The sequence below is a fragment of the Rhyacophila brunnea genome, unplaced genomic scaffold (genome assembly GCF_057557595.1).
Source record: "Rhyacophila brunnea isolate RB1 unplaced genomic scaffold, BYU_Rbru_1.0 scaffold_1, whole genome shotgun sequence".
Lineage (NCBI taxonomy): Eukaryota > Metazoa > Arthropoda > Insecta > Trichoptera > Rhyacophilidae > Rhyacophila > Rhyacophila brunnea.
The window spans coordinates 51626374-51642816 of NW_028232751.1; the positions used below are offsets into that span (position 1 = coordinate 51626374).

General features: G+C 35.4%; 1 protein-coding gene across 2 annotated transcripts in view; it reads left to right on the plus strand.

The window, feature by feature from the left end:
* The window catches only part of dikar (CECR2 histone acetyl-lysine reader dikar), a 38083-nt gene extending 22429 nt beyond the window's left edge, over positions 1–15654 (plus strand). The window contains exons 7-11 of one of the 2 annotated variants that reach the window (XM_085946919.1): positions 308–487; positions 685–947; positions 1362–1568; positions 10000–13566; positions 13735–15654. In XM_085946919.1, the coding sequence (XP_085803045.1) occupies positions 308–487; positions 685–947; positions 1362–1568; positions 10000–13566; positions 13735–14720 (5203 nt within the window). In that variant the 3' untranslated portion in view covers positions 14721–15654. Of the gene's footprint in view, positions 1–307; positions 488–684; positions 948–1361; positions 1569–9999 lie in introns of both variants that reach the window. The other variant, XM_085946909.1, reaches the window with a different exon arrangement.
* Positions 15655–16443: the final 789 nt, after the last annotated feature.

The following is a 16443-nucleotide window of genomic DNA, read 5'->3' on the forward strand; positions in this document are numbered from 1 at the left end:
AACGTTTAGAAAAATTTCTATAACCCGTATTTTTATTCATTATGGCAAGCAATAGGTCACAAAGGACATTTGATGAAACATCTTTGTTTGCTCGTACTGAAAAATAGCATTTTGCAGATCCGACTTTTTTAATAGGGACCGACGATATAGTTTCCTATAATAAACCTTTTAAGTGTTGTTATTCCTAATACTACGTCTTTCCATCAAATATGTATTAACCAGTGATATTATTTTAATCAAATAATCAATAAAGCCTGGTCTACAGATAACTTAAAAGTAAAATTATTATTGGAATTTGATTTTTCAGAATGCGATCCATATCACCACAGTCTTCGCCTGGGCGTGAAGACAAGACCTACAGTGAGACACGTAGGACAGGCCCTCGAAGAACCAACAATTCTCTGGCTTCTGCTGTCCTCATCCCCAATCTTGGAGATCAACCTACCACCGGTGACTCCACCATACGGAAACTCAAAAGCTCCCAAATGTAAGTAAATCGTCTTTGTTTACAAAGCTCATAATTAATTTAAAGAAATTATTTTGTATAAATCCATGAGAGTCAGTTCAATCACTTTTTTGTCGTTTTAATGAGTTGAAAAATGCCAACTTTTTAAATAACAGTTTTACAACCATCAGTTCTATTTTGGAAATGCAGTATGATAATCTTCCTTTTTTTCTTAATAGTCTAGCTCTAATGGAGGAGGATCTCCAGACAGATATGTACAAAGTGCTGGAACAGATTAAATGCCATGAGGATGCTTGGCCGTTTATGGATCCCGTTGAGGAAGATTTTGCCCCAAACTACTACAGCGTAATTCGTAGGCCGATGGACCTTCAGAGGATGGAAGATCGATTGGACCAAGGATACTACAAACACTTCTCCATGTTTAAGGGAGACTTCAATCTCATTGTGAACAATTGCCGGCTCTACAATGGACAGGATAATGGTAAGCAGGATTATATTTTTATACTGTCCGACAACAAGATCTCAGCAATAACAGGAAGTCGCTATAGTCGCGTGTACAATATTTCTCAGTGTTGTCATTTTTTGAAAAAAAAAATTATATCAATTCTATTCTCAGTAATTCACTTCATTCAGTCTTATTATTATTGGATAATTAACAATAGAAAAATAATTTCACCTCTTAATTATTACTATTATGATAGTTAAGTTAATTAATACAGGGTAATTATTAAATTTGGAAGGAAAGAAATAATTAAACCCACATTAACTATTAACTGATAATATTGCTGCAGGTATTTATTAATTTAATAATTAGGAGAACACAAAATATGGTATCATCATTTTGCATTGTGTAATATACTTTAACAGCTACATTTTTATATTCCTTATCTTGCAGAGTATACAGAAATGGTAGGTCATCTAGAAACAGCATTCAACAAGTTGACGCAGCGTTACTTTGATCGTGTTACATCTTCGGATGATGACATTGCCGTGGAATATCCGGTACACAATCCTTCACCCAGGAAAGCAGCTGTCAAGACTGACAGGCGTCCTCGGAATCCACCAACGGATAACAGAAAGAGGAAAAGAAACCCAAGTCAAGGTAAAATGATTCAGGAATTATATGCCATCCCTGGCCTAATGTGTAGAGTTTTGTATAAATATGAAGCCGTTGTTCAGGGGTTCGAACCTGTGGCTGGTTAGAAATAATGCATTATTTTTTCAATACATATTTAATCCAGTGCAAGAACCTAATGGGTTGGGCGAATGGCCAACAACTATTCCTTGTTCACAATCTGTTAATACAACCTCCACTCTGTGGAGGCCCATATACAACATTTCGGATTGAACATGGTAATTTACTTTTATTTATCGTTAACATTTTTGCATTTGGCCATAAATAATTTATCAATCTAAAAAAATGGTTTATTAATTTTAATAGCCCAGCGGTTCCCAACCTGTGGTACGCGTACCACCGGTGGTACGCGAGTGGATAGTTGGTGGTACGCGAAAAATAATCAGTAATGGAGGACATAAAAAGTAAAAAAAAAATCAGTCATAAAAATAACATTTAAACTATTGTATTTTTTCTATAATTCATTCAGGCACTTGCATATTTATCTGATATTTTTTTGAAAATAAATGACTTAAATTTGACACTTCAGAAAAGCTCGATGACGATCTAATGTTAATGATAAAATTGAAAGTATGATTAAGAAATTATATTTTTGGAAACAGTGTATCGAAAACAATCAACCGGAAGTATTCGAAACTCTACATAATTTTTTGGTTGAAAATAAGGTTAGCTTGTCTCAAGATTTACGAGAACATATGGGCATTTTCGCCAAAGTTTGTACATGTTTGAAATTTGGGTAATATTATTTTTTCACTCAAATTAACCATTTTTATATAGCTAGCAGATTCCTTGTTCTATTGCTGAATTAGTGACAGCAATTTTTCAGCAAAATATTGATTAACCTGGCACTCGCGGGCTATTGTAGTATGACGAATTCACTCTCTGCGGTGACGGTTTTTGTTTAATTTAACTTCTGTGTTTCATAATAAAAATGGCAATAAAAAATGAGTTTTATGGCTCTTTAGGCGCCTAGACATGTTCAGATTATTTTACAACATTAAAAAACTGTAATAAATCAGTCATAATGTCAAAAATATCTGAAGAAATTAATTCTATACAAAGACTCACCATTTATAAGATTTCCGCCATTTTGTTTTATGTATATGGAGCACTGCAAGGCTTGCATTTTGTAGGGTCGTAAATATAGCACAATAATTTTAGACTAAACAAACTTTTAGGCAGACACTTAAACAGCTATTAAATATTATTACTGAGTTACATATTTATTTTTACTTTACACATTTAAAATTGTTTTGAAGAGTGGTAGATTTTATAACACGGACTGAGACATAAAGCCACATTGCAAATACAACACATATACGAGGGTGGGTCAATAATTCCTTAGAAAAAAGCATTAAAACAGTTTTTATTTTCGTATTTTTTTTTTATTTCTCAACATAATCTCCTTGGAGCTCAATACACTTGGTTAGACGTTTCTCAATTTTTTTTAAACCGTCAGAAAAATAAGTTTTCGGAAGGTCCTCAAAATAAGCATTTGTCCGATCGATGACTTCTTCATTTGAAAAAAAACGTTGTCCACTTAGCCATTTTTTTAAGTTTGGGAAAAGGAAAAAGTCACTGGGGGCTAAATCTGGCGAATACGGTTGGTGGTCGACCAATTCGAACTTCAATTCTTCAATTTTAGCCATTGATCGTAAACATGTGTGAACACGGGCATTGTCCTGATGAAAGAGGATTTTTTTCCTGTTTAAATGAGGCCGTTTTTCTTCAATTTCGTTTTTTAGCTGGTCCAATAAAGATGCATAATAATCCCCTGTTATTGTTTTTCCTTTTTCCAAATAGTCAACGAAAATAATTCCACGTGCATCCCAAAATACAGTAGCCATAACCTTACCAGCTGATTTTACGGTTTTCGCCTTCTTTGGACATGGTTCGCCTTTCGCAATCCACTGCTTTGACTGTTCTTTCGTCTCGGGAGTATAGTGGTGTATCCATGTTTCATTTACAGTCACAAAACGACGAAAAAATTCATCCGGATTGCGTTGCATGAGCGACAACAGGGCTTTAGAGGCCACCACCCTATTGCGTTTATTGTCGACTGTGAGCAAACGCGGCACCCATCTTGCAGAAACTTTTTTCATGCCCAATTTGTCATGTAAAATAGAAATGACGCTACCTTTTGAGATCCCTGTAACCTCAATTATCTCACTCAACTTTAATCTTCGGTCACTTAACACCATATCGTGGATTTTATTGATCATTTCTGGTGTAGTCACCTCTACAGGACGTCCTGAGCGTGGTTCATCCTTTGTTGATGTACGACCACGTTTAAATTCATTTAACCAGTTATAAATAATTGCAAGTGAAGGAGCAGATATGCCGTGAACTAAATCCAACTCATTTTTTATTTCCTTTGCTGTTAACCCTTTTATATTAAAATGTTTAATAACAGCTCTAAACTCAATTTTCTCCATTTTTGTAAACAAGCAATTTTTTTTTTAAATGTACGAAAATAAAAAACAACAACCCGACCAATCTGATTGAAACTTCGCAGCATACTGAATCGGTAGTGCCGCTGCATGAAAACAAACCGCTTACAGTACTAGTCGCGCCACCTGTCGGCTTTTCTAAGGACTTATTGACCCACCCTCGTATCTAGATAGAGATGTTTTTTTTTTATTAATTTTTGAATTTCCGCACACATGACAGCGTCTTCTGGGCTTTTTATTATTTGCCGTGGGCGGAATGTGTTCCGGCAAATGATCTGTTAAAGTTCTAGGCAACAACCTCAATGGATTTTCACTAGTCGATGGTCTGGGTTGTGGAGTTTTCGTGATTTTCACAGCGTACTTAGCAACTAATTGTTTTATCACGACTAACTGAAATTCTCCTAAAGTTTTTTAGTAACAGATTTATACATATAGAAAGCATTTAATAAATAGAGGTCAATCATGTGAAATGCTACTTTTTTGTACCATTTCACAGATTTCCTCATGCACGACAAGCTGCTGAGCATCATGTCGGCCTTGTCGACAGTCCCCATATTTTTATTATACTCTAAGATGCACTTTGGCTCCATAATGGGTTCTCCGGTTCTAAAATTAGTTTTACCGGTTGGACCGAAGGAGTCATCATGCATGGTTGTAAGCATGTGGACATCTCTTCTGTCACACCATTTGAGAGCCAACAATGGGCTGTTTGACTTTACCTCTGTCTCCCCCTTTTTCAGCTTTTTGAAGCATGGCATTTCTTTGCGATTCTTACGTACAGTCCCACAAGCATTGGTTTTATTTTCATGGAGGTGTTTGAATAACTGTGGACCGGTGTACCAGTTATCGCACCACAACGAATGCCCTTTGCCCAGATACTCGGTCAGCAGCGTTGTCACAACAGCTCCGGAAATTCCAAAGTTTTGGCTATCCACTATGTCTGTCCCGTCACCACAATAAATAATAAAATCTAAAATATAACCCGTCATAACGTCACACAGCACGAACATTTTGATACCGAAATGATGACGCTTCGATGGAATGAATTGTTTCCCTTTAAAAACAATAATGCTCTCATCGATACAGAGATTTTGATGCGGAATCATCGTGTCTTTGAAAATTTTGCGTGTATGCTCTAAAAGTAACCTAATTTTATTTAGTCTATCTGAGGTAACACTTGTTGGATCGGAAAAATGGAGCATTTGGAGCAATAACTCATATCGGTCTCTAGGCATCGTCTGACCGAAAATGGGTGCACTTAAAAAACAATCCGTACTCCAGTGTTCTTCTAGTGACAAATGTTTGTTTCGTGTCATGAGCATTGACACCGCAAAAAATGCATATAATTCTGATACAGTTGTATCGATCCAATTATGAGAACGTGATTTTGGTCCAAGTTCTTGAGTGTTATACTGGTAGTGGAACAAAATGTTTGTTTGTTGGACTACCTTCAACATTATATCACGGTTTAAAAAATGTTCAAAAAAAAGTCACTCAGGCGAACTCTCAGTCAAATCGCTGTTTGCTATGCCGGATTGAAAATCATCAAACTCATACACGATCGGAACATGGGGTCCGGATGTCCATGTTCTCAAGTGTTCAATTGGCTCTTCTGATATATCTACATCACTGAGGTCAGATGGTTCCAATTCTTCTTCAGACATTTCGTAATCGGAGTCCAATTCCTCACTTAAACCAGCCATATTGAAGTTTGAAAAAAGTTCTCAACCAAACACTCACACGATAACAAAGGTAAAATAGTCCAAAAAATATAGTCAAAACACTTTATAACAGTTTAATACACATGAATGGTATAGTTAAAAACACATAAACAATAACACAGACAAAATATTATAATAAAATTCACACAATACAATAGATCGCGTAAAATACGTAATATTTTGTACGGAAAAACGACAAGAGCGATTCCTTGCACAGTCCTCTCACAACAGTGATATTACGCATACTGCGCAAACGCAGTAAAGCGGCGCGATGTTTCGAACCAAAATTAAATGAGCGTAGATTGACGGCCTGTCGAAGGCATGTCAAACATCTTAGTTTTAGTATTGTAACAATTTATTTGACAATATTACATATATGTCACCGTTGGTAATGAAATAAGGCAAATTATGGTAGAGATTTCAAAATCATGCATCATGTATATTCTACATAATCGACCGGCGCATTTTTGCGTACAACATTGGCGACAGAAGCGCTGTAGCCCCGTAGTTTTGCGAAATTTCGCGTACTACACTCGTGACAGAAGCGGGCGCCGGGTTAATACAATATTTATATCATTTTTATTATGAAATTGCGCATAATAAGTTTCCGCTCTGTGACCACGAAACTAAGCTTATAAAACATGAATGAGACACTTTTTATCACTTAAAAGAGCTCTATTAGATGAAAAAAACCATACTCTTAAAAATAAAACTACAAATAGTCAAAAAATATTATTGAATTTTAATTCTTGGGCACATTTCGTTCCACTCCGTTACCCTATGTCTATAATGGCAGAGCATTTTTCCTTTAGTATTTGAAAAAACCAATCAGTGCTCGATCTGTTATTTTTTTAAAGACAGTAATCACTTTTACTAAATTTTATTGGAAAAATACATATGTTTCGTTATTTAATAATCCAATGAAAAATAGTTAACGTTCAACTTTTTTTGGGACATTTTCGGAATGGAACGAAATGGTAACGGAATGTAATTTGTAAAGCAAAAGTTACATGTTACCATAAAAACAAATTTTTGTTTTATGAAATTTTTTTGAATTTTTTGATAGTCAGATATATATTCAACGTGCGTCACAATAACAAAACAAATCAAACTTAATCACTAAAATAGATATATTTTATAATAAATTTCACAATACTAGTAAAATAAGTAACCATAACTTTTATTTGGGATTTATATTATTTGTAACTCAGATCAAAAATATTTTAAAGCAAATTAACAATATATGAAAAAAATGAAAGCAGCAAGGGATTCGGACGCGAGTTCCTAGCGCGGCACGGAGTATATAACTTTTACGAAAATAATTACAGTCGAACTCGGTTATTACGATCTCGGACATAGCGAGATCTCGGATGTAATAAGGAAACATTTGTTGACATTTGGTTTATGAATTTCGCCATACATTTAATTTATTCGCTGTTATAACGAGCAACTTATCGGATATACCGAGCTAAAATACTGTTAATGTGTCGATCGTTTAAAAACATTTCGACCATATGCAATAAAATCCGATTGGACAGGATGCCGCCGGGGTTGGATTACGTTTATGACACTAGTAAAGTGTCTAAGTACCTACCTTATTGGTGTTTTGCCGACAATAATAAAAAAGTATCCACGCATATGGTTGAAAAATCCAAGGTTTGTGAAGTCCGCAGGTACCTACCAGCGTTCATTACAATAAACAACTTTTGTAGTTTATGAATGCCATGCTTGTTACGGGGATTTTTACGATGGTTTCCAGATTTTTTATTTTCGATTTTTTGTGTAATGTGACATGCTCATTTAAAAATACCTATTCTCTGATATAACGAGTAACGCTTATAACAAGCAAATTCAGTCGGTCCCATCTTCCTCGTAATAACCAAGTTCGACTGTATGTTGTCTTGAAATTGACTTGTATTCATCAACATAAAATGTAGCTATACAGGTTGATTGTAATCAAGACTTTTCTGACATTTCGCGAATACCTACAGTTCCAGGTATTAAATCTAATAGGGTACACATTTCTGTTAAACGTAACAAATAAATACTTTTTCATACATTTTTATAAATTGCTATGCCTAAAATGTATGGAAAAGTTTTAAAATTTTAGTGGCGTATAACAGAAAGAGTATGACAGAGCCAGTGCCTGTCTCGCAATTATTTCAGTCGTGTGTTTTTTCTTTTCCTTCTGTTGTTTTTTTATCTCTCTATACTTTTATCTGCGCTAGTTTTGCGTATTCAGACATATCACATGCTTTTTTAATCTTGGGCTTAATTCTTTTTAAATATTTTTTTTTATATTCGTCAAATTTTGCTGGATCGCGTTTTAATCTTTTCCTATAAATTCTCATTTTCTGAGCAGGAGTGAGCGGCATCTAAAAAAATGAATTGGTACAACCAAATAAAAAAAATCATTTTTAAAGAGAAATTAATGCATATCTATTTATATAGTCAGGTTATTTTCTATATTTTTTAATGAAAATATTTTTGTTTTTCATACGAACAGACAAAATAAAACTTTTTATAATCTATGAAGAACTAAACACACAATGTAAACCCAACTTTATGCATTCCATTTCGTTACTTTTACATTCCACATATACGTTACCACCAATATAGTTTCGGAATGGAAGTAACGGATTCTGTTTCAGAAGTGTTTGAAGCCAAAATTTAGCTTAGTTTTATTGTTAAACCTGCGAAATGTTTTATTATATCTGTAGTATGAAAGATAAGCTCCATATGTATGGTATGTGAAATAGAAATATGTGATTTCTTACCTTAAAAATCGTGGTAACAGTAGTGGAACTTCTTAAATGACCAAACCCAGAAAGCAACCTGTTCCGATAGCGATACCGACACACACCAACAATTTAAATTGTAAATGGCGATCAGTGTTATACAAAAGTGTTGCTACATTAAAAAAATAGATATTTATAGTAGAAATTTTTCGCCGTCATGCTAAAATCGTGGTAACGGAATGTGGAATTCCACTTTTTCAAATATCCTGGGACACACTTTAAACGTGATTTTTTTCAATATTGGTCCAAATTTACGGAAAAACTGTATATTTTCCAAAAATATATAATGTAAGCTGTTGAAGACACTATGAATTTAATTTTATACACTCAAAATTAATGACGAAGTCAGACTTTGTTTATTTGAATTTAGGGGTGGGACATGGTAAAAACACACTACCTTTCGATCTAAATAATCAATTAAAAATATATACAGGTCAGACAGTTGTATTTAACTGATCAAATAAAGTAAATTAATAAATTTGCATGTTAAAAATACATAACTTTCCAATATTCTATAATATAATAACTATGAAAAAATCAATCAAAGTCATGGGACATGCTAAAAACGCAATGTACAAACTTTGGCGAAAATGCCCATATAATAGTTCATTTAACAGGATTAAAATCGTCTTTCATGGAGTGTTTTCCAAAACCCGAAAACTTTATGTTCTTGAAATATGTTCTGCAAAACAAGCACAAGGATCTCATTAAATTTATTATGCGTATATAATTATTGTGCTTATATTTTCGTAAAATTTGTTTAAAAATTAAACTTTTAACTTGATAACAATGTACTTATTATAATCTTAAGCAACACTTTCATAAAAATTATTTTCGATAATAAATAGAAAATTTCGGTAATAAAAATATTTTTAAATACAATTTCATTAATATTATTATATTTAAAACAAAAATTTCGCCGTTGCTGTAAATTTGTAAAAATGGGAGTGTGAACTGTCTCGTTTTCATCAGAAGAATTTTTACATTTACCATGTTTAATTAATTTTATATACATATATTTTCTATTAATATCGGTAATTTTTGGGAAAAAATTAGTTCAAAAAAAACTTCTTTAAATGTTCTAGTTTTGAATTTCGACAAGAAATGAGCTTCGGCACCTTTTATTAAAAAAAAAACATTGTGATATGTAAAGTTCAAATATCTCATTTTTATCAAAAAAAAATAAAACCTTTGGTATTTTTTTTTAAACTTAAATAAATTGAGTTTTGGGAAATATAGTCACCCTATAAAATTTATAATACAAATAGAATAACAAATTTCTCGAAATACAATCATTTTTACGAAGTGATACAATTAAGCGTGATGTACTACCAAGTGGTACGCGAGCCAAAAAAGGTTGGGAAACGCTGGTATAGCCCAATAAATATACTATTTTCCAGTGTTTATCTAGATTTTATTATAATTTCAGGTGAAGAAAGTGATGAATCAGATAGTGAGAAAAATCCAAAAACGGCAGTTGAGAAACCAAGCCCGGAATCAAAATCAACCGAGAAGAATTTTTTAGATCGAAAAAAAAACAAAAAAAGAGATAAAGGTACAGACAGTGCGTTGAAAAAGTCTCCAACCCGCGTCAAGAAAAAGAATCGATCAGGTAATTCAAAGTCTGAGGACAGGCTCTCTCTTAAAAAGAAGAAAAAGTTGAAGTACTTGAAAAAATCAAGGAAGAGTCGGATTGAAAAGCATGCAGCCGATAAAAACAGGCATAAGAAGAAACATTCCAAGCACCTTGACGAAAAGGAAAAGAAGAAGAAAAATGGTTGGAGGCCGTCATCCACCGAGTCTCATGAGTCTACCAAAAAACTGAAGGATTCTGAATTATCTGCAACAAGTTCTAAGGAACAAGCAAAAGCTCCCGATATAGACTTCTACAAAGATAAATATGACAAGATCAAGGAGCGCCGGAGGGGTATGTTGAAAACTGATTGGGATTTGATTCCCGAGAAGTCAAAATCCAATTTCCCAGCTCCAGAGAAAGACAAAAATATCAAGTTGAAAGAGACCATAGAAAAATTAAAAGCTAAGAGTGAAAAAAACAATGAGAACATATCTATTTTTGATGACATGTTTCGGTCGGGTAGTCATAAGAAGAAGAAGCGATTAAACGAAGAATTAGATTCCATGACAAAAAAAGCAGACGTCAAAAGTGTTGTGACGGATGAATATGAGTTTGTCGATGAACTCAGTGAGATGAATCCTGAGCATACTATATTGGCCAGTCAAAATAAAGTCAATACTACGCAAAGGAAGGTTTCAAAAAAGCATTTGATCACTAAAAACGAATCTGCAACTGAAGCGCTGGAGCAAGCGGTGAAAGATATCAATGATTGGTTGGTCGATACTCCTAAGCTGTCTGAATTTGAATCCAACAGCAACTCACCTCTCCAGGATGTGGGTCCTGATGACTATTTGCTGATTCCAGCTAAACATGATGAAGACAATTTAGGAGTTGTAGACAAAGATAAAAGTGCAAATGTGCGGAAGGATATGAATGTCAAGAAACGTCTCCCAAATAAAGATGTTGTAAAAGTTCCTCTGCGAAGAAAGGAGGTTCAAAGAACAATCGATCGACTTCAGCCAGGAAAGGGAAAAGGAAATTTGATTGCTAACATTCAATCAACTTCCAAACAAGAAGATTCGGCTCTGCCACTCAGTGCTGTAAACAAGTCCAAAGAAGTTAAAAATTCTCTCATAGTGAAAACTGAGGAAGGAAGTCCCAAGCTAAGTCTAGGTACTGTTTTAGCCACTGTGGGTTTTGGCTTAGGCAAGCAGCACAATTTTACTAACGAAACAAATGTTCCAGTGGCTGCAAAAGAGAAGGAGGTTGTGGTTGCTGAATCATCTAAAAATGATTCTACCGAACCGGAACCTGTAATAGTGAAAGATACGGATGAACTGCAGGAAGTAGAGAAAAATGTGGAAGAAGACACAGTGAAAGCCGATGACGTTGTCAGCAATGTAATGACATTGAAGCAGTGCCAGGAAAAGGCAACACCAAATCTGAGTGCCTGGTTTAAGGCTTTTGGTGCGCCGAAAACTGGTTCTGGAAAAAAGAAACCTGATGAATCAGACCAAGATGACTCGAAATCAAACGATGTTGTTCAATTAGAAGGAAAAAGTATCAGCCCAACCAATAATGCAAAAAGTGAATCGAGTGCTAATGAGGAGATTCATTCAGTCATTCCGGAAGGGGGAGAGAGCCCTCACCCGAGTGTAGTGATGGGTAGCAGACCTCGCCGTACCAGCACTGGTAGTTCCATATCAGAACGGTCCAGCTTCAGCCAAGACTTGGATTCTCCAAGACATCCTTCACATTCTTCCCCTCTACTGCGGTCTCCCGCTTCTCCGCGAATGGAAGACCACCAGAAAGCCTACCCCCCTCTTAACGGTACTGTTAGGGTGGGCTTTTATCAAGATACTGCCTCTGTCAAAAGCAGTCCAGAAAAAAGTTGCAGTCCGAGAGATGCACCTCAATCGCCGTACGCTGCCTATTCTCAACATGTGTACGCGGCTGCCAGCACTGCACAGAATCTGACCAACCAGGCTATAATTCAGGGTTATGGAAGCGATAGACCCAAAAGTCCGCTCCCTTATTATGACTCGCATAAACCTGGGCAAGATAAAAAAATACAACGTGGATCTGAGGATTACCCTGCTTTTGGGACGGAGTCTGTTTATCAGCAGCCATCATCGTTTGCTGAACCATTCTCTCCAGTACGGTCACCTTACTCTCATCATAGTCAGCATTCCCCATATTCTCAAGTACAGCATTCACCGCAGACCTTCATTCAGCCAACGACGGCAAGTAATGTTCCTCCTGTTCAAGACAGCAGAGCATTTGAGAAAACTTCTTTCCCTGTTAAGAAACGGATGTATAGTGAAACCTGTCAAACTTCATTGCCCGAAACAAGTATTGTCAGTACACCATCATTAGTGAGAAAATCCACAATACTGAGTGAGCCGCAACCATACTTAGGAAATAAACAAAATATCACCACAGTGCTTGACCCTGAACAATCTACATACCAATCTCAAAAAACTGATTCAAACGTATCAGACTTAAGCAGTCGTAGTAACCCACCCAGTGTTATCACTAGCACAATTGTAGAGGCCGCTCAAAAAACTTCATTACACTATGCCCAGAGCCCTAAACCGCCTGTTATTGAGAGTGATTCTGGTCAATCAGCGGTTAGTACAGCTGATAGTAAAATTCAGAGTGTTTCATCAAAATCTCAGTACTCAGACAACATTAACTCAATAGAGTATTCTGCCAGAAAGAGTCAGTATAAGTTTTCAGGCATTGGAATGGATGCACCTTATATTAAGAGTAACTCCAGTGTACCTGGCCAAAATATGAATGAGCATTTGCTGAATGCCAATATTACATGTGATTTGAAGAATATTGTATCTAATACTGACTTTGCACATCAAAATAAAGCGGTTGATATGGTAAATATGGGATATTCGACAAAAATAATGGAGACCAAAGGCAATCAACAAAGAAGTGCTTCTGACATATTGAATTTGGATAATATGGTAAATATGGGTTATCTGATGTCTGATTGTGTTAATTCTGAGAATAAGTTGACACATCTGGGTGCAAGCAAAATTGAGTCTCTTAATTCAGATCTGTCCACATCACACAAAGGATTTGAAATGTACATGGCAAGTACTATTGCGGGAAGATCAGACCCTGGCAGGCATCAACCGGTACAGAGTAAATCTACTGACTCCATTAAACCGAGTGGCTTATTCTCCGATATAAATATGACAAGGGGAGAAATGGCTCTGAAACAAACATTCAGTGGGTGTCCATTCCCAAGTGATGAGTCTGCCAAGAACTACTTACCAAATTATATTGAATGGCATATGGAAATGGAAAAGAACGCCGAGATGCAAAATAAAATCGACAGTTCCAAATCATATGCTTCTAATTCAGACATCTTGTCGGCGACAGCTGGGATGGGTAAATCAAAGGGTGAGTCTACATTATCAATGTACAATCCCAATACTAATGAAACCAATGAATCAATTCAAAGACAACAACCTGAATTGAGAATTCCTATTATACGTCCGCCGATGTCATCTATGATTAAGGCAGACAGTCAAAAATCAGATATATTTGATCCGTGCAATGTCATTTCAGGTATGCATACTTCTAAGTCGTCTGATAATATTGGATCCAGTGCACCGATGCTGAATGCAAATCTGCAGTCATTTAAATCACAGTCACATGTGCATTCCACTTTATGTAACGAACCTACCATTAGAACCATGCCCAACCACTCCCAATTGATGGAGAGATGTGCAAAAGATGAGCGAGCTCTCAGTGGATTCCAACCGTCAGGGTCTGGTGTGTATCACAACAAAACAATCCCACTCACACATTTGTATCCAAAGAATGTACACACCAGCACACACAATCCAAGCTCCTCTAACCCGATATTCCCAACAACATCTATGACTATGGCTTTCTCAAGAGAGAATACGTACCCAGCCGGTTTACAACATGTCTCAACAATTCAGTCTCAACCGGCACCTGTGGAAAAGACCACAAGATCTAGGAAAAAAAAATCAGCAGTGGAAATTACTCCAGTGTCAGTTGGAAGTAATCAAAGCTTTCACTCTTATCAACGACATAAGGTGATCCAACCCCCCATATCAGAGCAATCTGTTATTTCTTTGAAGACTGCCAATGTTCCTGGCAGTGCATTTAATTTCGGTCCCCCTGCTCCTGTGGGGGTCACTCTCAACTCTGGAGTCTACAGTGACCCTAACTTTTTGGAAGAACTGCGAAACTCTAACCAATATATGGCTGCTAACTATATTGTGGCAGCGGCTGCGGCGCATCAGAGAAACACCCCTGAGAGGAATGAAAAGTGTGTGAAACCAGTTCATCAATCTGTGCCTCACAATTCAAGCAATCCTTATCAGTTCCCCACACACACTCAGGGATATCCTTTCATGAGCTTGGATCATTCTTCTCCCTTATACCAACAGTACATCATAAGGCATCAGGATGATTTATTGCACTCAGGACCTCGAAATATGGGTATTTTCCCCCCTGGCTATCATAGCTCATTAGGTGTTCGCCAGTCTTTTGACTCCATCACCAGACCTTCGTGGCTTTAATTGTTCATGGCGGTATCGGCACGCTCACCGTTTGTCTAAGAGATAAGGTAGAATTTGATATTTGGTTAAGTATATATTTCTACAAGGATTTTAATCACATAAGCTCTGTACATTTCACAGGATCGGGTAGGAAGCGGCATTGGTTTGGCCGCCTAAACATATTTGTTTAAGGTTTTCCCTTGTTTTGAGTAATATGTTAGTTGAACTTAATGTCCGTAGTGCACTTGCGTGATTATTGTGACATACCACTCGTGTATTGTTTATGTGAACAAACTAATACCATTCACACACTTAACATTGCAAGATTAGGTTCATTAGATTATTTTCTACATAACCCGGTCTCATCATAAGTACATTGGTTACAGATAGAGGTTGTGATAGAGAATTCTCGAGAAATGATGCGAAAAGTTGATTCTCCCTTCTCGAAATTTTTCTGTTCAGAATTTTTGATTCTCATTTCTTGAAAAATGATCGATGAGTATTTAAGATATTTTTGCCGTGAATATATAACTAAATGAGATTCGGAAGCGGCGTTCATAACTTGGTGGTTTTCTTGCTAGGATCTAGTGTTTTAGATTAAGTCGCAGGTGAACACTTTCCCCAAAGACCTAAAAAAATCATGACTTTCATTTTGAACAGAATTTGTTAAATTCGTGTGTGAAAAAAATTCTTGATCTTGAATCTGAACATAAAATTTTTTAGAAGGTAATTCACAAAAATTTGGTTGCCTCATACTTCACATAAAATTTTCAGCGGAGGTTTCAACAAATCAATAATCCAGTTTCGAATTCTCAAGAATTAATCAGAGAATTCTCGAATCTCGAAAAAAAGTCAAGATTCACAAGCTCTAGTTGTGGGCTCTGACTTTAACATTGTACGGTTCCATCTCGATGATGCACATTAAATAAAATGGTTTTGTTTGCTAACATCAATTTAATTCAAAATGCAGATCCTTTGCATTCAAATCCATCCTCAGTATTTTAGGAAATCCCACTTTAAATAGTTGAATTTAATTATATTTTACAAAGTGAATATCAATATGTTTAATCATCACTGTAAATAACTGTTATCATATAAGTTTTTATTTATAATGGATTATATAAAAAAACTCTCATCATAAGTCAGTCATAGGTTTGTCCCAGGGATATTATCACTACTATATTATTATAATATGGGTCTACATGGGTTCCCATCATGGACTTAGGTTGTTTCATTGTTTTTAAAATGGATATGCACATTGGACATGTTATATTCTGTTTGACTGATTGTAAAAATGAAACTAAGGATTTTTTTAAAGTGGCATAGCAAAATATGACAATGATGAATTTGGAAAACTTATACATAATTTTTATTTTATATTATATTTTTTAAATTAGCATAAATAAATTAAGGTGGTGAATTTAAAAAATTTCACATATACGTATATTTTATATCTTCGGAGAAATGTATTTGGCATTAAAATAATGTACCTGAGTATCACCTACTTTCACCATCTTTGAGAAAATTGTTTCAGCATAATATTGTTTATAAATGTTTACAACATTTTTTAGGTTTAGAAATATTTTGGAAAAAAACAGCATAATTAGTTTGACATAATTATATTATTAAAAACATTGTCTTTACTTAGTTCGCCCAATGAAGAAGCGATTTTAATTCAAAGTTTTCTTTGTATACATAAGTGAACAAATGGTTGGGACACCATTGGTAAAATGAAAATTATATT